General features: G+C 52.8%; 3 protein-coding genes across 21 annotated transcripts in view; 2 read left to right on the forward strand and 1 right to left on the reverse strand.

The window, feature by feature from the left end:
* Positions 1-397: 397 nt before the first annotated feature.
* Positions 398-7,300, forward strand: OGFOD2 (2-oxoglutarate and iron dependent oxygenase domain containing 2). 8 transcript variants are annotated; one of them, XM_074844156.1, is made up of 8 exons: positions 398-622; positions 705-779; positions 2,797-2,907; positions 3,885-3,984; positions 4,130-4,171; positions 5,109-5,233; positions 5,719-5,976; positions 6,618-7,300. In XM_074844156.1, exons 1-8 carry the CDS (start codon positions 500-502, stop codon positions 6,891-6,893), a joined length of 1,110 nt encoding a protein of 369 aa, XP_074700257.1. In that variant the 5' UTR covers positions 398-499; the 3' UTR covers positions 6,894-7,300. The 8 variants fall into 8 exon arrangements, with proteins under 8 accessions (XP_074700257.1, XP_074700258.1, XP_074700259.1 ...); XM_074844157.1 differs by having other exon boundaries at positions 705-761; XM_074844158.1 differs by lacking the exon at positions 4,130-4,171.
* A 1,181-nt stretch (positions 7,301-8,481) lies between these two features.
* ARL6IP4 (ARF like GTPase 6 interacting protein 4) lies at positions 8,482-16,305 on the forward strand. 2 transcript variants are annotated; one of them, XR_012625649.1, is made up of 7 exons: positions 8,482-8,601; positions 10,334-10,539; positions 10,894-11,238; positions 11,711-11,828; positions 13,731-13,800; positions 13,991-14,174; positions 16,156-16,305. XR_012625649.1 is itself a non-coding variant. In XM_074844164.1 (6 exons), the coding sequence occupies exons 2-6, from the start codon at positions 10,344-10,346 to the stop codon at positions 14,045-14,047; spliced, it is 786 nt and encodes a 261-aa protein (XP_074700265.1). In that variant the 5' UTR covers positions 8,482-8,601; positions 10,334-10,343; the 3' UTR covers positions 14,048-14,970. The 2 variants fall into 2 exon arrangements, 1 of the variants encoding a protein (XP_074700265.1); XM_074844164.1 differs by lacking the exon at positions 16,156-16,305 and having other exon boundaries at positions 13,991-14,970.
* PITPNM2 (phosphatidylinositol transfer protein membrane associated 2) overlaps positions 15,046-22,377 on the reverse strand; it is a 142,127-nt gene continuing 134,795 nt past the window's right edge. For all 11 annotated transcript variants that reach the window (XM_074844145.1, XM_074844154.1, XM_074844152.1 and 8 more), the window contains 4 exons: positions 21,516-21,665; positions 21,245-21,428; positions 19,830-19,958; positions 15,046-19,549 (listed from right to left, as the gene is read on the reverse strand). In XM_074844145.1, coding sequence (XP_074700246.1) covers positions 19,205-19,549; positions 19,830-19,958; positions 21,245-21,428; positions 21,516-21,665 — 808 coding nt within the window. In that variant the 3' untranslated portion in view covers positions 15,046-19,204. The remainder of the gene's footprint in view (positions 19,550-19,829; positions 19,959-21,244; positions 21,429-21,515; positions 21,666-22,377) is intronic.

Raw genomic sequence — 22,377 nt, forward strand, 5'->3', positions numbered from 1 at the left:
GGAGGGGCGTGGCCGCAGTTCTCAGGGACCGTCTGCAAATAATCCTCGGAGAGCGTTACCGCTCCGAGCAGGCCCGGACCCGTTCATCAGCGCCCCCGCGCCCCGTCACGGCAGCGGCTGGCCCGCCCCCACCGCCGTCCCCTGCTCTGTCAGCGCGGGCCCCGGGCGGTCCTTGCCCGCGGCAGCACCGGGAGTCAGCCGCGGGGCCGACACGGGGTGGAAGTGCGGTCTGGGCCCTGCCAGGGATTAAAGCGGCGGGGAAGCGGCATCGCTGCAGGCCCCGGCCGTGGTGACGCCACGGAAATGACAAAAAAATAAGCCTAAAACTGGGCAAAACGGGCAAGTTTCGCCTCCCCGCGTTTTTCTCCCTGCTCGGAATTTGCCGACGGGCCCTCGCTCGCGCCGGCTCGGCCGGAAGCGGCGCTTCCCCGCTGCGCGGCGGAGCCGTTTGGCGACCGGACCCGCGTCCGGTGCCTCTGCCCGTTCACCGGCGGGAAACATGTCCGCGGGCCGCCCGTTCCTGGCCTGCGCCTGCTTCTTCTCGGACAACATCTTCGTGGGGCGCTACGGGCTGCACGTCCAGTACCGGGACGAGGGGCAGCTCCGCCGCGACCACGGGCGGGTAATGGCGGGGCGGCGGGCACCCCTCCCCCGGGCGCGGAGGCCGAGGCCGGGCGGCGGGTGACGGGCCGGGTGTGTTGCAGGCGCTGCGGGAGCGGGGCTGCCGGAGCGAGGAGGACTTCAGAGCCGCGCTGCGGGAGGTGAGCGCGGCCTCGCCGGTAAATCCTGTCAGAGCGGGCCGGGGGATTCGCCTCCCTGAGGGGACCGAAGGCCTCACGGCGGGGAGGACCTGCGGAGCCCCCGCCTCAGCGGGGACTGCCCCGCGGCGGGGAGGGGACACCGCACCCCGGCTCCCCTCAGGGGATCCCCCTCCTCCCTCTTCACCTGTGGCATTTCCACACACACGGGTGGCCCCGGGGGTCGACACGGGCTCTGAAGGGAGCCGGGGAGACTTGCTCAAGCGCCAGGCCCTGGCCCTGACAGAACTGGGCAGCAGCTCCCCGGCGCCTTGTGCTGACCAAAGCCGGTGCTGGACAGAGGCCAAAGAGAAGAAATCCTCTCCTGGCACCTTGATCCGTGGCTGGATGCTGCCGGTGATGTGTTTATACTGGCAACACCCTGGAAGTAAATACTGTAATTCAACACGTTATCAGAATGGCCTTCCATGCCTCTCCCTAATTGGTTTTAGTTACCTGGCTCCCAGCACCCTTCTAGTTCGTATTTCCTCGCCGCTTCTTTTCCCCATGACTATTAAAGGGTGCCTTGTGATGGGATCACCCACCGGGGGTCCTGCAGAGTTCACATGAGGTCTGCCACAGAAGGTTATTGCAAGAACTGCCCTCAGGGCACTCTTTAGGGAGGGATCTGTGTTTCTTTCCAGGCCGGGGACAAAGATCTGTCACACAACCAGCTCCAAATTCACCCAACACAAAGTGGACAGACAGCTTCTTTTAGGGATTCTTGGCAGAATGGTGATGGCACTAAATCGTAGTTAAAGCCTTATTTTCTTAACAGGATATTATGATTAGTATAGCACAGAATTTATTATTCGAATGACACAGCATTTCTACAAGCAGAATCAACGTAGCACGATAAGCAGTGTAATACAGAGTTTATAATACAACTTAATTTAGGATTTCTAGATCCTAACTTAACTTTCTAATCACCTGGCCCCTCTGCAGATCGGGTCAGATCTCAATGCAAGGTTTGCTGTATCAATATAACCATCATAATGTAGACTTGAAAAATCATAATAAAGAATATGAGTCACTCACTCAGTCCTCAGAGGAAGCAGATGATGATGGAGGTGTCCCTGGCCCTGGGAGGGGGTCACATCTCTCACTGTCCAGCAGCGGTTCCAGCCCGAGTTCCCCACTTAGGGCTTGTAATTGCCTGATTTTATAGACAGTGGTCAGGGTGCTGTTACGCCTCCCTGTTCTGTGACGGGGTCATCAACACCACCTGGCTGGCCTCGTGCCCAGGGACCTTGAGGCTGGTAGGGAGGTGAAGAAGAAATCTGTTTGGTTTGTCTACTTGGTTCACAGGACCTTCAGGGCCTGATAATGAGGGAAAGGGAATGAATACGTGACCCGCTCGGTCACAGAGAGTGGCTGCTTGCCTTATAAAATGGCATTAGTTATGCTGACCACATCACCAGGGGTCGGGAGCAGGGGTACTGGTCACACCCTCCTTCCTTTTTTGCTGAGGAATGTTATAAACTAGTCTCGTGAGGGGTTATTAAATAGGAAGAGCTGCCTGAATCAGCTGCTACTACAGCTGTTTCCTCTGAAATGACAGATCAGCCTGTCCCAACACTTAGCAGTAATCCCTTCATGACAAGTCCTGTCTCCCTCCCAGCAAATATCTTTATTTTTGACAATGCTTATATTGTCAGAACATAAGCCAGACTCTTAAAGCATATGCTGGCAATTCATGAGGCGTCAGAATGCCTGAAAGGGCTGAAACCTTGCAGCTCCACTTGACGTGTCCATGGAAAGACTTCAGTTATTTTTTAAGCCATCCATAATGAGAACATGTCTCAAATCCCTCGTGGGCATTTGGCTTTTCAGGTATTTATTGGACTTGTCTCGACTACAGAAAAGCAAAGGCATACACTCTGTCTCCCAGAGGTGCCCGGAACAAAAATAACTTGTTTAAAACAATGAGCAAATTCCTGGAATTGTTTCAGTTATCCCTTTTGATTTTCTAACAATATGCTCTATTGTTTACTTGTAGATTGAGGCAGAAGTGCAGAGAAGAAAACAGTTAATTCATCAGTCTGTGGAACGCAAAGCCATCATCTCAAAGTGCTACAAACGGAAACACCCAGAAGTGTACCTTCTGCAGGTAGACAGTATGTCTGGAATCTATTTTGCCTGACAGTTTATTTTTGCAGTAGGAAGCTCTCTTCTTGGGATTGCCCACAGTGCTAGGGCTGGACTGAATTAAAACCAAAGTGTAGCATATTAAAACTGAATTAAAAACTTTTACAGCGTAGCATATCCTCCAGGCAAGATTCTGCCTGGCTTATAGCCAGATAAGGGTCATTCTGTATTGAAGCTGTGCCAGCACCTGGTACTGGACTCAGAATACTGTTAGTAATTTAGACCTAAAGCATCATTGCAGTGAACGGGGTCGGTGAGGTCTAACGAACACCCACGGAAATCAGCATTTATGGGTTAACATACAGACTAGTGACTGTCATCTGAAAGGGGGCAGCAGGCTGCTTCCATGTATACATCCCACTACAAATGCAGGGTAGCCCTTGTTGTTGTGGGCTACTCTGCTTTGAATTTCCTCATGTTTGCTAGACCCAAGATTTTTAATTACCACAGATCAGCAGTAACACACACACAAGTTCTCACAGATTTACTGCTCTGTGATCCTTAGTAACAAGTTCTGCTGTTGTCTGTCATGATCTGTGTTAAAGTGCTTAAAGTGCTTAATGCAGAGCATAGACAGTCTGTTGTGCTGAGGCCATGACAAGATGCTAAATGTACTAGGAAAGGCTTTGCACTTACCTGTTAGGATTCCATGAGGTGAGCTAGGCTCTTTCCCATCACACTAAGGATAAATGTGGCCAGTTATACTTGGAAATCCATGAACTAGAGCAAGCATCAACTTACCTAAACCACCAAGAAAACCACCAGTAACATTCTGCATTTCCTGCCACAGAAGTAACCCAAGTGGAACTATCAGCCTTGCTCCCTACTGTACATATTTTCCTGTGGCTGCCTGAAAGTCCATTTCCCACTTGGGCTGTAAAAGACTGCACAGGCTAATTGTGTTTCTATGTATTTTTATCATCCTTCCCTTGACACCAGGATTCATTCCTGGCCCCAGATTTTCTAGAAATCGTGAGATACTGCACATCACCAGATGCCCATCTCCATGGCCTCCTGCGCTACATCGAGTCCTTCTCAGGTAAAGAAAACAACACATCAGCCACAAAGATCTCGCTGTGTGACAGTGCAATTTCAGTAATGACAGCTGTTTTCAAGGCCTGTCTTTAATAGCTCAGATTTGATACACAGCTGAGGCAAACAGGATGTTATTTTCTGCTTGACAGGAGTCTCTGGAGAGGCAGTATTGTGCAGCAGTTATGCTCTGGGTGAGATCCTGTTTTCTGCTTTTCCAAGCCCAGTCTGCTGATGTCTCATCAGAGGCTCTAGCTGCAGCAGGGCTGGGGTTTTGGTTGTACCACAACCTCACAGGGGAGGCTGCTGAAGGAACACTGTTAGCCCTGGGGAGCTTGGTTTTGCCCCTGCAAGTGCTTTACCATTTCAGACAATCCCTGTTGGTTAGTCTGAGCTGAAATAGTTTCAGTCTAGATTTGAGTCTTTTAAAATGAGATCTGGGTTTTAAACTTCCCTGGAGGAAATCTGTGAAGCTCTCTCCCAGAAATGCTGACAAAATGTAGAGGGGAAGCTGCAAAGTTGCCTCCTTTTCTCAAGACAAAAAGAAAGATACAAATGTGTGTGTGCAGAGCTCCTGGATTTGTCCAAGGCACGATTTCCAGATGCACAGCCTTTTCACACTGTCTTTATCTCAGCTTCTACATCCTCGATACTGAGCTCCCCTTACACAGCCCTTTAGGGCTCTACCCTGAAAGGCAGCTCAGAAGGTCTGGTTTTCCCAGAAGGTTGGCACTGGATGAGTCAATCCCACATCCCCTAAATGACCTTGAGTCTCCTTCTTCCAGGAGGCTGTATTCAGGCTGCCTGTGATGAGCTGTTGATTCACTGCCCTTCCTCTAGACTCTCCAAACACTTCCTTGGTACCTACAGCAGGCATTTAAATCGGTGCCAGATCTCCCAACTGGATGGGGAAGCCTGGAAACGAGAGGCCAACACAAAAACCAACAAATACATCCCACAGCTGATCCCAGGGAATGGTTCCCAGCCCTTTGACCAGCCTGAGCACAAAGTGCAGCACGTGGGTCCTGTGTCCTCGCTGACACCAGCACAGTAGAGCTAAACAGCACGACAGCCAAGAACGCTCTCACCTGTTATTTTCCCCAGCAAACAGTGTCTCCCTTCTCTTGACAGATAAGAGGATCTATCGACTCCCAGTGTTCACAGAGGAGTTCTGCCAAGCCTTTGTGGATGAGCTGGAGAACTTTGAGCAGTCGGATATGCCTAAAGGCAGGCCCAACACTATGAATAACTATGGGGTAGGACTTACTATCTCTTGTGCTTCTTTAGGGAGGGTGTTCACAAGCAGACTCTGTTTACCTCCTTGCTTCACACTCCTTTCCCTTCCAAAATGTCTGTAATTTGAGCACAGCACAGTTTGAGTACAGCCCCCTTGAAGTGAAAGGGTTGAAGGCATGTGTGTTACACAGACAAAAGGATTGGGGAATGCAGGGAAAGGGGATGGGAGTTGGTATCTCAGAGAAAAGAGCACCTTGTATTTAAGCAATACACAAATCAAGGAGTCAATTTTTAAAGAACATTCAAATTTTGATCTTATTCTGTCTTTTCCCCATCACCTTCCACCTTCATCCTCCTCCTTTTGCCTGTAGCTGGAGCCTTTGCTCTAAAGTTCTTCATCTGAGCAAGCAGCAGGGTCAGAAGAGAACAAGGCAGCTCTGCAGCAGCTCTGATGAAGCAGCAGATGTAGTTGGTCAGCTGTTCCCATCTTCTCTCTTTGAGACAGGTTTTGCTAAATGAGCTTGGGATGGATGAAACCTTCATCACGCCCCTGCGTGAAAAATACCTGCAGCCCATAACGGCGCTGCTTTATCCCGACTTGGGGGGTGCTTGTCTGGACAGCCATAAGGCGTTTGTTGTCAAGTACTCGCTACACGAAGATCTGGATTTGAGCTCTCACTATGACAATGCAGAAGTCACCTTAAACGTTTCACTGGGAAAAGACTTCACAGAAGGCAACTTGTACTTTGGGGATTTCAGCCAGGTACTGACCATATTCCTCATCTAGACCCTGATTCTATTCCCCTCTACCTCCCCCAGTTTCAAGGCATTAACTGTGTCACTTGGGACAGTCAAACCTGCTCTGTCCCTTCCCCCTTTTTTTAAGTGTCTTGGTTATCCAGGAGCCTTTTCTGCTACAAGCATGTTACCGATATTCAGGCATCAAAGAGAGGACAGAGACAGCTATCGTAGTAGAAGCTGGAGTGACACAAACCAGCTCATCTTTCCACAACTGAAACAGTGAGCAGGAAGGTGCTGAGAGAGAGAGAGAAGAAATTTATTTCAGATGAGACTTAAACCTAAATCTGTAGCCCCTATTTCCAAGGGACTCCTGGCAAGAGAGAGGTAAAAGCTCCCATACACTGGTGAAATTTTTTTGGATTGAAACTCTGTCTTTAAATTTAAGGACCTGGCACTGAGAATGTCTAACTGGAAAACAGTTGTACTAAACTGCTGCTGAGCCACCCCTGAAGTGGCTGCATTTCAGAGGTGCAGTGAATCCTCTCTGCGTTGCTCACTGGGTGCTGTGGGTGAAGAGGTGACAAGTAAAAGTTTCAAGTTATTTGAGCATTGTTCTTCTAGGGACTTCCGGTGTAATGCTGTATCTGCCTCCCTTTGTTCCAGGAGCCTACCCCTGTGCCAAAGTACATAGAGATCCAACATGTGGGAGCCCAGGGGCTGTTACACCGAGGAGGGCAGATCCACGGGGCACTTCCCATTGCCTCCGGGGAACGCTGGAACCTCATTATTTGGATGAGATCATCCGCCATCCGCAACCGGCTCTGCCCTATGTGCAACAAGAAACCTGAGCTGGTGGAAGCAGAGGGGTTTGGAGATGGCTTCACAGAAACCCCGGAGGATGACGTGCCCAAGACTGTGAATCTCTGTTCCTTGTGGTAGCAGATAGTAGAGCCTGATTTTTCCAGACCGAGTTGCCTCAAGCTCCTGTCTGACCTCTCAGACTGCTCACAGACTCTTTGATGGATGCACGAGTCATGTAGGACGTAGTTAGCACCTTGGAAAGCGATGCAAAACCAGTCCTGCTGGGATTAGGGAAGCCAGCGGCTCGGACAGCCAGAAGAGCTGGTACTCAGCTCCCCAGGGCTCACGCTGGGGCACTGTGTGGAAGATGTAGAAAGCCTTAACACTTTGATTCACTGCAAAGGCTCTAGAAATATTTTCAGGTGTACAGGGAGAACACCCAAAGCTGCTTGGCCTTTGTGAAGACCTCTGTGGCAACAGCAGCATCCCGGGTCCCACTGTAAACGGAAAACAAGGTACAATAAAACCCTGCACTTACCCCTTCTCTGCTGTTCACAGGGACTCCTGTTCTCTTCCAGGGGAAGAGCTTTTTGTTGCTGGGTGACAGTGAAGGATCTGCTCAAAAGTGAAATACAGGTGATTCACAACAGGCTGCTGGGAATAGCGTGGAATTATTGTCACCAGAGGTGTACCTAGCCCAGGCTCAGAAAAATCCATCAGGAACAACACAGGGAGAGCTGATTCCACAGGGTGGCTGAGAGGATCTCTCAAGGCCTCCATGAACTCTTTTGAGCAGAAATTTCCCTTTCAAAGATTCTGTGAAGCTTATTAAGCAAGCACAAATGAGCTTTAGAGACAAAGCTCTGGGAGCCACCTGCAACGTAGTAAAACTTTGCAGAGGAAGGCAAGAGCGTACATTTAACTCCCTTCCTTTACTTGCGTGAACAAGTGAAAATATTGTAACTGGGTGCAGCAGGCAGACCTGGGGCTTCTTGGTTTGGTACCAAGATCCCCTGGCAGCAAATGAATTAGGAGGGTCAAGTGTTTTCCCAGTTTTACCACTGGCTGGCTGAAATCACGGACTCTCCCATCTACAAGACAAAGAAGCCAAATACTTTTTGATTTGGTGGCTGCATTTGCCTCTGTGGAAAGTTAATTGTATATATTTGATACACACATACGCCACTGTGTTTACAGTGGCTTTTTCATTTATTTATTCAACTGCAGTAATTACAGCGTGTGGACTTTGCATCACTGATAGCTGTGAAAGGCTGACTGCGAGCTGCTCGCACAAAGGGTGCTGATTTCAGCCTTCCCAGCAGATCCGCTGTCTTTCTGGCCGGGGATGCCATTAGCACGCAGCACTGATTAGCTTTTCATTAGCAAAAGCCATTCAGATCGCGTCTCGGGAAGGAAACCGGCTGCTGTATTTGTGCGCGGAGCCAAAGGGCTGGCATCAAGAAACTCAGTCGAGAAGTTGTTTTTCACAGCAGAAAGCGTTAGCACTTCCTATCTGCGCCTGCATTAGGCCCAAAAAATTAAGCTAAAGGGCCTAAAAACTTATGCTAAAAAAAAACAGCTAAAAGGCCTAAAACCAAGCTGAAAAAATATTAAGATTAACCTAAAAAAAATGAAAGTTAAGCTAAAGAGACCAGCGCGGGCCCAGCGAGGGCGGAACCGGCGGAGGCCGGAACCAAAGAGCGCGGCCCAGGTGCCGCCCGGCCCCGCAGCCGGAAGTGGGGAGAGGCCCCCGCGGAGCCGGCGGGCGGAGCGGGGCCCGGCCCGGGGCCGGCGGGCAGAGCGGGGGGCCGGCGGGCGGAGCGGGGCCCGGCCCGGCCCGGGCGCGGTGAGTCCCTCCCCGCTCCCTCCGTCCTCTTACCTGCGGTGGGGCCGGGCCAGAGCAGCGGAGCCGGCGGAGGGGGACGGGGCCCGGCGGGGAATGGGCTATGGGGGGGGGCGGGGGGGGCTGTTAAAGAGCTGGACGCGCGGGGCCGCGCTCTTAAAGGGACCGCGTCTTGCGCCGGGCTCTTAAAGGGCCAGCGCACCTGGTACTGAGCTCTTAAAGGGCCAGTGCATCTTGCGCATGTTCTTAAAGGGTCAGCGCGCCTCGTGCTGAGCTCTTAAAGGGCCAGCACACCCCAGGCTCCCTGTGTTGGGGTGAGAGGGGCAGAGCAGCCGCCGGGCTCCCGCCTCCCCGCCAAGGGCCGGGTCTGCGCGAAGCCGGCTGGGCAGGAGGAGCGGCCCCGCTGTGGCCATGAGCTCGGTGGCAGGGTGCAGGTGAGACCCCAGCTTTGGGGTGTGAGCAGCCTGAGGTGCTGCCGGGATGGATTCGGGGCTCGTCCTCTTCCCGCAGCATCACCCCAGACTCGCCGGGATGCTCCTGGCTGCACCCAGCTCCACATCCGTTGACCCTGTTGCTGTGGTTGTATAGAAGCGGGTCCTGCCGTCCGATGGAGTGCACCCAAGACCCAAACACCGTCCCGCCAGCAAGGCCCTGGCGCGAGGGACGGCTGCTGGGTGGGCGGCGATGAAGGACGCTCATCCTCAGAAACTTCCCTGCATGTCCTTAATTGCTTTGGGTTGTGTGGTTTGTTTTGGGTTTTTTTCTGGTTGAAATTTCCGTTTGGAAATCGATCAAAGGTCTGATTCACTTGGGAGCGAATCACCATTTGGGGATGTCGAGGTGGTAAACACGCAATTAATTAAATGCAGTAGTTGGAGAGTGGCTGTGAGAAAGCATTTCCCAGATACTGCTCTGCCGACGGTGCCGGTTTGTTTTTTAAATTAATGAGAACATATATCACGCCATCTCTGGCCTGTGGCTGCTGGCAGCTGGTCGGGCTGATGGACGGGGATGCCAGCTCAGTGCATAATCTGTTTTCTAAAAGCAAATTGGAATATTAAAAATTCATCCCTCCCCTTGGCTCGCGCCTGCTCCCGGCATTTTAGATAATGGGGTGACTGACTCCGTGTTCAGCCTGGGGAGGATGTTTAGTTCTGCTGACTGTTGCCGCAGCATTGATCATACCTTGCTGGCGTCTGTCTGCGGGTGCAACGTCCTCCCGATGGCTCCCAGCCCCGTGGGGCCATCATGGCCCGTAGCTGCCGGGGGTTGTCCCTGGGGTCATGGGGCACAGCGTTGCCTGCAAGCCCCGACGGGGATCAGCCCGATTCTCTCTTAGTCATCACATCTGGGGACAATTGTGAGAGGTGTGGGGAAAGCCTGCTGGAGGTTTTACGCTGAACCTGCTTGGAGGTGGTTGTTGAGGCGGGCAAGGGCTGCCCGGGGATGGCAGTGCTGTGCCTGCGCAGCCCCAGCTCCCTGCTGAGGGCTCCATTTTGTGGGTTGATGAAATTCAGTTTGGCCACAGCGGCGTGATGGGTCACCCCGACCTATCCCAGTGCATTGGGAGCTCAGCGAGAGCGAGCGGGAGCAGAGAGGGAGTTTAACAGGAACAGGTCTTCCAGGGCTGGTTGGCTCAGAGTTGGATTTAAGATTTTTGTGGCTGCTGGACATGTTGCTGCTGAGCGAGGGTGGTCTCCTCCGTGGCGTAACTCATGTAACCTGTTCCCTCCAGGGGCTGATGGATGATGGCCCACAGCCAGTCTCGGAAGCGATCGCGAAGCAGGAGCAAAAGCAATTCTCGGAGCAGACAGGAGAGGAAGGAGAAGAAGAGGAGGAAAAGCAGCAAGGACTTATGCCAGGGCAGCAGCTCTCCTCCGAAGAAGAAGCGGACCTCTGGGTCTCACAGACACAAGTCGAGCTCAGCGGCAGCTGGTGAAGGTAGGGGAAAGGCCCACATTTTCCTGGGGCAGGTGCACAGAGGGGAGCCAGGAGGGAGAACAGGGTCCCTGCTTTTAGCTAAATCGGTGTCTGTCGCCTCGCTGTGCTCTTTGTGCTGATTTTAGTCTCATTCTGACAAGCGTGGAGCCCTACAGCCCCTCCAGGTGCTGGTCCAGCAGCGTGGCGCCACACGCTGTGATGTGTTAAAGGTGTTACCACAGAGGGGACTTTGCCCTGGTGTTGGGGGTTTTGCTGTTCAGGCAAGAAAGAAACCAGGCTGGGAGGGGGATAACCAGCACCCCCTCTGCTGCGGGGCCAGAGCTGCTCCATTCAACCTCTTCTTATCTATTGCAGAAAAGAAGAAGGAAAGAAAGGACAAAAAGAAGAGGAAGGCAAGTACCTCTTCCTCTGAGACAGCGTCTTCATCTACCAGTTCCTCCTCATCTTCCTCTTCCTCCAGCTCCTCTTCTGATGACTCCAGTGACAGTGACTCCAAAACAAAGAAAAGTCGACATGGCAAAAAAAAGCGAGCGAAACAGAAAGACAAAAAGAAGAAGAAGAAGAAGAAGAAGAGACTAAAGAAGAAATCAAAGAAGAAGTCAAAGGAAGGGGCTAAGGAGGAGAAAGCCAAGGGGGAAGTGGTGCCTGGCCCCTCACTGGAGCAGTGGCAGAAGGAATCGCTGGTGGACTCTGGACCAGGTAATGATGATGTTTCCCTCCTGCTGAAGCCAGGGCACACAAGCGTCGCGCTGGGGAAAGACGCTTGCACGTTGCCCTCCCTGGGACCCACATGAGGTGTCTGAGGGAAGCAGGGCTGTGGTCGGGGGGAGCTACAGACTCTCCCTCCTACGTACTGTGGCCGCCTTCGAGCCACACCAAATAAACGTAAGGTGCCACCTTCAGCGATTCATTTGTGGAATGTTTAGATGTGGTTTGTAGAGGTGAGCAGGGAACAAAGATGCCAAAGGGAAGGACACAGCAGTAACACGCTGGCAAAGCTGGTACTGGCTTTGGGACGTGGAGCAGCCCTTCCTTTGGGTGGTTCCTCACTGAACCCCGAGTACCGGCGGGACGCTGGCGCGGCACGCGTGTCTGTCCACCGCAGGCGTGGGGCTGTGCCCCTTGGCCAGGAGCCGGCCCCGCGAGCGCGGCTCTAACTGATGCGTTCCAGTTTTGACAGACGAACAAAAATCCCGAATCCAGGCTATGAAGCCAATGACAAAGGAAGAATGGGATGCGAGGCAGAGTGTCATAAGGAGAGTCGTGGATCCTGAAACGGGGAGAACCAGGTATGATCCTCGATGAGTGGGTTCAGTTTTGGGCCCCTCACTCCAAAAAGGCCATTGAATGACTCGAGCGTGTCCAGAGAAGGGCAATGGAGCTGGTGCAGGGTCTGGAGCACAGGTCTGACGGGGAGCGGCTGAGGGAACTGGGGGGGTTTAGTGTGGAGAAGAGGAGGCTGAGGGGAGACCTCATGGCCCTCTCCAACTCCCTGAAAGGAGGGTGCAGAGAGGGGGGATGAGTCTCTTGACCCAAGGAACAAGCGCCAGGCCAAGAGGGAATGGCCTCAAGCTGCGCCAGGGCAGGGTCAGACTGGCTCTTAGGAAGGATTTCTTTGCAGAAGGGGTTGTTGGGCGTTGGAATGGGCTGCCCAGGGCAGGGGGGGAGTCCCCATCCCTGGAGGGGTTGAAGAGTCAGGTTGACCCAGCGCTGAGGGATCTGGTGGAGTTGGGAACGGTCAGGGTGAGGTTCATGGTTGGACTGGAGGATCTTCAAGGCCTTATCCAACTGAGATGATTCTGGGATTCTGTGATCCCTGGGGAAAAGGGAGGTGGGTTGTCCATCCCCATCCGCGTTGTGTGGGTTGGAGTCCTGAAGCCTGCCTGTCCAGAACACGGCACTGCAGTACCATGCATGGACCCAAGTCCCCTTCAGTGACAAAGGCCTGAGCAGATCCCTCGCAGATCCCCTCCCATCAAACCTGGTGTAACTTACCCAGAAAGTGACGTGTTTGACCCCAATCTATCGAACTGTGCTGGGGCTCCATGCAAGGGGCACCAGGCTGCGTCCCAGCTATGGGATGCAGATCCCAGAGCTCCCTGCTGCCGGGGGCAGGAGGTTTGTTCCTTGTGCTGTGCAGAGTTCAGTTTTGCCCATTAAACGGGACTCTGCAAGCGGGTGCAGAGCAGGAACCGGAGGGCTGACTGACACCTCACCCCACTGCTTCACACGCTTGCCTTGCCCCCGAAGCACTGAGCCCCAGTTAGCACCCAGCTGCAAGTGAGGGGGGGAGTGTGTGCCCCTTGGGGTCACAGACAACAATCAAACCCATGTTCGGTTAGCTGCCAAGTAGAAATGACCCAGTTTTTAATAAACTGCATCTTCTCAGCAAGCAGAAAACATCATGCAGAAGAGAATTGGGTATGACAAGTCCATTCTTAAAATAGAAGGCAGCCTGCGGGGCTCAGGGAGGTGTGGAACAAAGGTCAGTTCCCTCTAAGGCATGTAATGAAGACAATTAAATTTCTGTTCATGTTTGGAGGTGTGAGCCGCCTCCAACACTGCTTGGAATTTGCTCAGCAAGATGCTCCCCGGTCTGGCTGCCTTTCAGGCCCAAACTGGCTCCTATTTCTGATTGGCTCTGCAGTTTCCTGGGGCAGCCAGGGCCAGACCTAAACTCTGTGAAAAAAAGGAAGAGGTTTTGCAGGGGTTGGGACCGCTGCTGTTGACAGTGAAGCCTGCAGATGGTGGGGTGGGTGGGATGTTTTTATTACGAGTGTTTTCTCCTGCTGTGTGCAAGCGTGACCTGGCTCTGCACACAGTGCCCACAGCCTGGGGCAGGGACGGCTGACCCGGGCAGGGGGGTGCCCATTTCTCAGAGGCCCACGCTTGTCCTTGCTATGGCGCGGTGACATTAATCCCACAAGAGCAGGGGAAAAGCCTGCTGTGCTATTTAAGCTTGATACGGCCCAAAAAAAGGTCACATAATGCAACTTCAGGCGTAGGTCATCACTGGCCTTGCCTAGAGGTGGTCCCAGGCAGGTACTGGTGAGGGAGCTGGTGGCTTTGTGCCTGAGCTGGGCACAAGAGCAGCCCTTGGGGCAGGGTGGGGGGGCTCAGTGCTGCCTGTGGCTGGGAAACAGCATTTGCCAGTAGCCCTCATGGCTCATGGGCCTGCGCTTGTCTTCCAGGCTTATTAAGGGAGACGGAGAAGTGCTGGAAGAAATTGTCAGCAAGGAGAGGCACAAGGAGATTAACAAGGTAGTGAGGACTTGCCACCACCGGGAGCTGCTGGTGGGTGGGTGGGTGGGCAGGTGGGCGCAGCTGGGGAGCTGCTGCACCCAGAGGTGTTGTCTTGCCTTCCTGGGGACCCCACTGACTCCAGGGGCCCTCGTGGGTGGGTGCTGGTAGTCCTCCATCCCTGTGAGCGCCCGTGTGTCTCCCTTTGCAGCAAGCCACGCGGGGGGACGGCCTGGCCTTCCAGGCGAGGACGGGGCTGCTGCAGTGAGCACATGAGCGCCAGCCACACCGGGAGCCCGTCCTGCTGCCGGCGCCAGCCCAGGCCTGAGCCTCTGTGGCCCACGCAGACAGCACTGCGTCAAGATGCTTCCCCGGGGGCAGTTTCCAGCCGCTCTGTAAGTTATCAAGTGGGAAGGAGAGCAACTTTAATGGTTCATCTCCCAGTAAACAGCTTCTCCCCTCCCTCTCCCAACTGGGGCCAGTGTGGCTGTAACACACTTAGACCTGCTTGCCCCGATGCCCCTTTTCGAGGCTGGAGGAGCTCAGCAGCACCCAGGGGACAGGCTCGCTGGTGCTGAGCACCTCAGGGTGCTGCTGCCCCTCAGCTCTGGGCTTTGGTGGGCAGGAGCCAACGCCGCGCCCAGGACAGGGTACGTGCTGGGGCTGCGAAATACGCAGCCGGCTGCCCCTTCTTCCCTTCAGGGGCTGCTCATGGCCCCTTTCTTGCTGGCTCTGCATGCCCGTGCCGCTGCGTGGCTCTGCTCAGGCTGCAGCTCTGTGCCTTTGAACACCGCTTTCCGCTGCGCCCCAGGGGCTTTACTCAGCCTTTCTGCAGCTTCAGCTCCTCGGGCGGCGCTGGGGGAGCCCTGGCCTGGCATGCTGCGCTGGGGTGCGGGCAGGCGTTGCTTTGCAGAGGGGTGGCTTTGCCTTGCTGTCTGTCCCTGCATGCCACTCGTGTCCCTTTCCCACAGCACAGGCCCCGTTAGGGCTCGGGGCTTCTTGGGGCCCGTGGAGCAAACAGCTGGCCTTTTCCCCACTGCAAAGTCCATAAATCTACAAACTGTGAAAAAAAAAAAAAGGACAAACAGGTTAAGGGACAAATGGGTCCCACAGGACTGATCTGCACTATCCGCACTGAAGGTTTCCACGTTCTGTTCGTCACTGTAACCCCATTAAACTGTCGCCTGCTCATGTCTTGGGTTTTGTGACTTGTCTGTTTCTAGAGTCTCCCCCCTCCCCGCCCCCCAAAAAAAAAGCAGCCAGAGAAGAGCCTTCCCATTTCTTTAATCTGTGTAACTCACAATGATACTGTACACAAAGCACACCCAGGCATCGGAACAATGCACTAACAGCAAGGAGGAGAAGGAAGTTGTACAGAAGGTTTGTCACACACAAGCGAGTCATCGGCACGGTACTGTACACACAGGGGCGTACCCAGCGCCCTCGGGCATGCCCTCCGGTGCTTCCCCACACACACGTCTGTTCCCCCTAAAGCAATTTTTTATAAATAAAATATAACTAACATCGTTGGAATATAAAATTGACAGTCGAGGGTATCAACAGGCAGAGGGTGCTGAGGACAGGGACCGTAAGGCTTCTAGAACTAATAGGAAATGCAGCAAACGGTGGCGATACCTGAAGAAGGGGCTGCTACAGCAAGCGCGGCGGCTGCTGGGCGGAGCGGGAGTTTGTTAGTAACCCTTTGGCTAGTTACTGCTCTCGGCTCGCGTATCGGACACTGTAAACGTTTTTGGTATTAGAATTTTGCCTCATCTGACTGAGTGATCTAGCAAACCCAGGAAAACAACTCGGAGGGAATGCACGGGCTCCTCTTTTTTATAAGACTTTAAAGGGACAGCGTCAGGTAGAAAGTCTGGCCCAACAGCACAGTAATACAAAAAGCTGCTTTTTATAAAAAATCTGAGCTCCACAGCAGAGTTTGATTCCCATGGAAACAATAAAAAAAAAAGAAGAGACTGAGGCAGCCTGCGCAGCGCGGGCTGTATTGTGCTAGTGTGCGAGAACAGGACGTGGGCTGCAGCAGAAGCGGTGCGACCGTCGTTGGCCGCACCGATGGCTGCCCAGACAACGGCGATGGGGAGGAGTACAAGAAACTTCATATTCTTTCGTTTGGAAGCAAACATTTGTAACAAAGAGAAATTAGGTCTGTAACCTGACAGTGCCCCTTTAGTAAGGATGGAATATACATTCATCTTTCCCTCACTGCATCCAAACGGACCCTCTTCCATACACGTGGAAAGGCATCAGGTCACATGCATTGCTCTCCAAAACAGCTCGGAACAAACAGGTTATAAACACAGAGTTAAACTATTGCTATTGTTCTTTGAGTGAGTAGCACGTTGATCTTTGCTTCAGATAGATGAGTGCCAGATGGGGGCGGCTGAGGATAGATTGATGGAGACTATGATGGACTGAACCGGTGAAGAAAAACTTATTGGCATATTTCCTGGTAACTACACCCACCTCATCTGGTATTATTGCAGCAATAAAGGTCCTGCTCTACAATTGCTTCTCCGTGTTGGATCCGTACAATGGCAACAGATGGGGGGGCCAGGGAAAGGACCCGGGCAAGTTTCAAGAAGCTCAACAAAGGATGAGGATGGAGGTGCTATGATTGTCAGTCTAACTGGTTAGTAGCTGTTTAAAACATGAAGTGATGGAGAGGTGAGTATAATATTGCACTTCTGCATTCATTGACAGTTACATTAAACTTGGTCCATAAAATAATTGCTTTGTACATAATGCCTGAAACAAAAAGCTACATTTTTAAATATTAATAAACCCTGAAGGTTCCAGTCCCTCCAGACATTTTTTTTTCCTCTACATAAATAAATAACTTTCAATTTTATATATCCACTTTTTATGTTGAACATTTACATTCGCCTCTGTTTTACACTATCTACACATAAGAAAATGTGAACATCTCAACAGCATCGGAAAATGTACAGATCATGCCTTGGTTGTGGACTTGGAGGAAAGTTGAATTTTGCAAAGGCCATATCCAAATTTGCAGAAATTATTTTGTGATGTGGTTTGGTGACTTCACAGGATGGATTGTGGCTTGGCTTCCTACTCAGATGGCATCTGTTTGATATAACATTTGACTAACAAAGAGCTGGGACAATTCACATTGTTTTTAAACCCAGTAAGCTCTGGATGTACATTCAGAGAGAGCTAAGCTGAGCTGGCAGAAAGGGAAGTCAGTTTTCGGTAACAAAAGTCATCAGATACATTCTATAATTGAATAATTATCAAAGAGAAGTGGCTAAACATTTTGCAGTCAGGCTGCAAGATGTGGGAGATGCACTGGGCAGCGGGCGGGCAGTCGGGTTTGAGCGCTCCACCGGCTCAGACGCCGCTGGCAGCTCAGCACTGACCCTCCTCTGCCTCCGCTTCGACCCTCCAGCGCCGCGAACACGAGATCTACCTTGGACGTCTGATGAGTTAAGATTTGCCTACCGTGGCCCAGAGCCAATTAGCAGAGCAGCGTTCACAGTGCTGTGTATCTCAGTGCGGCCGTCCTGCACTTCATATTGAAACAGTTAATAAAATGAAGCAGCCAGTCTAAAAAATTCTTTGTTATAAATAAGGTCCTCATAAGTAGAAAGTGATATAAAGACAGGAAAGTGTGGTGGGGGAAAGCAGGGTTAGACGTAGTTGGGGAGCTCAGTAGGACTATAAAATCTCCACGTGAAGAGGCCAACTGGAGTCTGTAAATGGGCACCCCAGATCCCCCGGGGTGGACGTCCCTCCGCCCCGGGCGGTGTGTGCGAGGAGGGAACCGGGCCCTTCGCCGGGGCCGGGCTGACCCGGGAGGGACAGAACTAAAGGGGCTTTTTGACAAGCCCTCGCTCGAGGCACTGTTCTCCTCCGCCGCTGCAGAGCGACGCGCTCCCGCTCCCGCGCGCGGCTGGGTGTCACCGGCTGGGTGTCACCGAGGGTGCTGGCCAGCAGCGAGCGCTTCGCCCTGCGCACCGGCGGCTCCCCTCTGCCACACGCCCAGCCCCGGCTCGCTCCAGCAGCACACAAACCATCAGCTCAGGCACATCCACTGAGAAACACACCAGGAAAATTAAGATATGGCCTTTTCTTAAGGTTGCCTGACATCGTTGGCACACTTCCTTACAGTCTCCTTACTGCTGGAAAAACTTCTGCACAGATTATTATTTTTTTTTTTAAATATATACATATATATACGTGTGTGTGCATATGTATATGCATATATGTATATATATACACACACACACCCTGGCTTAGCAATATTTCATTGTCATGCACTACAAACAGTTAGGTGTAGCTACATGAGATGGTAACAGGTTTCCATTCTAAAAATCATCAGTGCAAAAAACAATGAGGTTTTACAGTTCAGTAACTACAGGTAAAAGAAGCAAGTCTAGTTCCCATGAAAGCTGCTACTGAACTTGGAGAGAACCTGGGAAGAAGAAAACGTCTCAGAGGTGGGTGTTGAGAGAGTCAGACCCTGCATTTGGATGAGAAGAACTGCAATGCAATCTAGCTGCTGAGTGCCTTCAGCTGCTTCCAAATATACGGTGGTTACTTTTGGAAATAATATATAGCGAGAATATTTGGAGACTTTAACAGCAAATTAAGTGTCTGAGGTTTGTAACAGCTCAAACAAAATAGCTTGTATTCCTCTTTTAATAGGTCAACGCATTAAATTCCATCGGCTTCTAAAAGGTCTCTTTAAAAAATAACAGTAATACAATAACAACCCCACTTTCTTGGGCGTGAATCTGCCGATGTTCTGCCTCTACCAACAGCATCGATACATCTTTACGCTTTGCCACTGCACGTACTCCTTGAGAAAGTGGCTGAACTTGAAGCTCTTTGTACAGGTAAAGCTCTCGGTTGCTCTGCCTGGCACAGCCCACGATAAATCTCTCGCCTGGGGCCGTCTGTGCCGGGGAAACAGCATGCTCAGCGAACCCCAAACCCGCCCGTGCCGGCACTGGCAGAGCACCTCAGTCTGACTCCTGGGACAACCAAGAACAAGTTCCCCCAGCCTCGTTCCCCGTTCCTGTGGCTCTGAGGACAGCACTCGGTCACGCGTATCGGAGCGATGGCTAACAAGGCGAGGAGGCACGTATTTACAGTCACTAAACCTGGATAAGAGAAGGAGGCAGGGGAGAGCGCGATCTTGACCTGGAGACTTTCCCCCCCCCAATTTCCAGCTGTTCCTTGCGCTCGTGCTGCACAAACCTGATGCTCCCGCTGCAAGGCCTGCACGTTCTGCGTGGGAAACATCCCGTCTCTTCCCAGAATACCATGACGTTATTAGAGTAGCACCATATTTACCCTTCCAGCCCGTAACGCGGCCTCGTCCCTCTTTCCTTTTGTTTTCTCCTCCGGTGGCTGCAGCCGACAGTCGCTGGCTCTGGCCTGGCTACTTCTGCCCCAGGAGGCCAGACTCCAGCCGGGACGCTGCGCTCCGGCCCCAGCACCCCGTGGCAATGCTCATGCTTCTTTGGCTGCGTTCCCTGTCCCTCTCCTTGTCGCTGTCGGACTGGCTCTGGGTGCGCTCGGGGCGGTGGCCGGCGCTGCCGCTGGTGGCCGAAGGCTGGGAGGAGATGGTCCGCAGCAGGTGATTCCTCTTGCGCAGGAACTCGGTCTGGCTGGGCAGCCCGAAGCTGCCTTTCCGCAGCGCCATGCGCGTGGTGTTCTTGGCGGGGCGCGAGCGGTGGTTGTACTCCAGCTGGGCCAGGTGGGCTGCGTACCCCTCCGTGATGAACTGCGAGACAAGAGGGATGAGGACAGGAGTTAAGAGGGACGGGACACATTTCCCTGATGGTCACTGGCAGCCAGACGGCGTTTGCTGTGCCAGGTTCGCTGGGGTGATGCACGAGACGCGGAACCACTCAGAAAAATGTGATGGGTCCCCGTATGGGACAGCTCCTGTCCTCTTGGCAACCACTAGCTCAGTCACCAGTCTTAAGGTGACCAATTTCCCATTGCCCACCCTCGGGAGGCCCTTGGCAGCACCTCTGGGGCTCAGAGAAGCTGACTCCTACCTGGCACTGGCTCTGCAGCTTCTTGGTGGGTCGGCCAACGATGTAGATGTGTGTGGGTGGGAGGCTGATGGAGCTGTACACAGAGATGTCCTTCGTAGAGCCGTATGCTGCGTGGATCCTCATGTGGAGCTGCGGGGAGCAAAAGCAACACGTGGTCAGAACATATGGGCGCCCCGTGCTGCACAACAGGCAGGGCTTGTTTTTTGTTTTTTTGTTTTTTTTTTTTTTAATTTTAAATAGCATTTGTAGGAATCTCAGGTCAATAACTTACGTAAGTTCCCAGCTGGATAATGCACCGCTGTGCAAAGCGCTAATTAACAGAGCTGGGGATGTTTACAGGCCAGAACAAGAGGGGTAACAGCAATATGAAAGCAGATCTCTGCTTGCTGATCCACAACCTTTCCTTGAGGTCTGCGGGGGGCAGAGATGCCACACACTTCACTGCCTACTTGTCCCTGGGGGAAAGGAGTGGTTTGCAACCCCCCTGTGCAGTGATCATTAACGGGGAGCGTTCCCCTCTGCCAGCCACGGCAGCACTGCTGTTTAACTCTGGTGGGCAGAGAAGAAGGGACAGGCAGCAAAATATGCTGCTTTTCAGGGATTCATCTGCCTCCACTCCAAGCAGAGAGCAGCTCCTGGCCAACCCTCTCCTTAGTGGGCTGAAGCCGGGGCTGGCAGGGGAGGTGGGGACACTGGTGCTACCACAGACCAGTCAGATTTGCCCCCGGAGCCACAGGCAGGCCAGGGAGAGGGAAAGGAAATCTCTGATCCTGGTTACAAACTTGTTTTTCTGGAGGACAGCAAGTAAGGGCCAGCTGCTTCCGCCACTATGACTGAGGCCAAAACAAGAGTCCAGGAGAGTTAAGGAGGGGCTTTCCCTGCTATTCAAGGCAGGGCACAAGTGCTCAGTTCCTTCACTTGCCAGACAGAGGAAACCTTGTTTTATCTGGAGCTTTTCTGAGGCTCTGGGCTGAGCAATGTTAAGACCTCCCTGGGGTTGAACACTTGGGAAGATGCTCCATGGAGTCTCCCATCAAGGCTGTGTGGTGCAAGGCCATTTCTGCAGCAGCTCCACACCCTCTCAGACCTGCTGGTTACATCACGGGCAGCCAGAAAGTCACCAAACAGGGGAAAAATAGTGCACGTGTGGGGAAGAGAGGCACTGCTGCCTCTGTTTCATTAGGCATTTGGCGCTGGGAGGACCGGTGATGAAATGGAGCAGTGCAGAGCAGAGATGACACAATTTAACAGCATAGAAACTTTTGTAGAGCAATAAAAGGATGAAAATAAAATGAACAGATTAATCTTCCACCGCAGGTCACATTGCTGCCAAGAGACTGGTGCTGACAGGGACAATTGGACAAGGAGCAATTTAAACCTGTGCTATGATCGTATTTCAGCAGGCCCAGGCTTACGTCTGTGATGAGGGATTTCAGGAAGTTGGCCTTGTGCCGCAGCGGGTCGTGAACGAGCCCATCGCAGAAGGAGACGATCCCGTGGGGGAAGTTGTGCTGTGCTAACCACGCTACCACCCTCTGCTTCTGCATGTCGGGGCGGCCCGTGACATAGATAATGAGGTAGCCGAGGTCTTGCCAGTGCCTAGAAGGAAAGCCACAAGGCAATGGATTGCAGACCTAGAGCAATGCCAGCGTAAAACAAACCGACTGCCCCAGCCCTGCCGCTGACCTTACAACGTCGACCGCTCCGGCGCGGACTTTGGGGTCACTGCCCATGATGGATACGCTGGCTGCAAAGGAGCCGTCGATGCTGAACACCACGAACTCTGTCCCCTTCGGCAGGACCGTGATGTAGCTGTCTGCGTACGTGTGGTCACCCCTGAAAGGGATGCAGGTACTTATAGGCATCAAGATATTCAGAAGGTATCACCCGGTCCCGCGGTGCACCACAAGCCCACAGCAGCACCCAAAGCTGGCCCAAAGGCTCTAACAGTGACGCCACCGTCGGTTACAGCAGGGACGGGCACTGCCTGAGGGCCTCTGTGTTAAAAGTGGGGATGGAAATACTACTCTGGAGCCCTGGCATCAGTGACTTAAAAAAATACCCCCAGAAAACCATTGCTGGGTTCGCCACTGAGAAGATGCTCCCCTCCTCCCCCTTTCAGAGCTCACCACCAGCAACTGGAGCTGAGCCAGAGCCCCTGGGCCGTGAGTTATCACGAGTATGAAGTTCTGTTCCTCAAGGACAAGTTTATGGTCTTTAAAATATGCTCAGTTGTGCAGTTTTGTAGATGACCGTGAGGCCATATGTCTGTGGTGCAGAAGGCCTGCTCCTGCAGTGGGAACTCAATTACCATGCTGCTGATGATGCAGGTGTCGGAATAAAACGTGGATCTTTCTCTCACAGCTCTAGAGTACAAATAGCTTTGTCCTTATTGCTGGTAAACCAGGCTCTGAGCCCACCCAACAAGCAGAGCCGCCCCGCAAGGAGGGACCATGTTCTACAGTCATCAAACTCCTCTTTTCACAGAATCACAGACTCATTCAGGTTGGAAAAGCCCCTCGGGATCATCGAGTCCAACCTCAGCCCT

Source organism: Strix aluco, chromosome 18 (assembly GCF_031877795.1).
Source record: "Strix aluco isolate bStrAlu1 chromosome 18, bStrAlu1.hap1, whole genome shotgun sequence".
In the NCBI taxonomy this organism is placed as follows: Eukaryota; Metazoa; Chordata; class Aves; order Strigiformes; family Strigidae; genus Strix; species Strix aluco.

Coding starts and splice junctions, on each gene's coding strand:
- OGFOD2 (XM_074844156.1), top strand. CDS start 500: ATGTCCGCGGGCCGCCCGTTCCTGGCCTGCGCCTGCTTCTTCTCGGAC. Junction 4,172..5,108: donor GTGCAGCAGTTATGCTCTGG/GTGAGATCCTGT, acceptor TTCTCTTGACAG/ATAAGAGGATCTATCGACTC. Junction 5,977..6,617: donor ACTTTGGGGATTTCAGCCAG/GTACTGACCATA, acceptor CCTTTGTTCCAG/GAGCCTACCCCTGTGCCAAA.
- ARL6IP4 (XM_074844164.1), top strand. CDS start 10,344: ATGATGGCCCACAGCCAGTCTCGGAAGCGATCGCGAAGCAGGAGCAAA. Junction 11,829..13,730: donor CCTGAAACGGGGAGAACCAG/GTATGATCCTCG, acceptor CTTGTCTTCCAG/GCTTATTAAGGGAGACGGAG. Junction 13,801..13,990: donor GGCACAAGGAGATTAACAAG/GTAGTGAGGACT, acceptor CTCCCTTTGCAG/CAAGCCACGCGGGGGGACGG.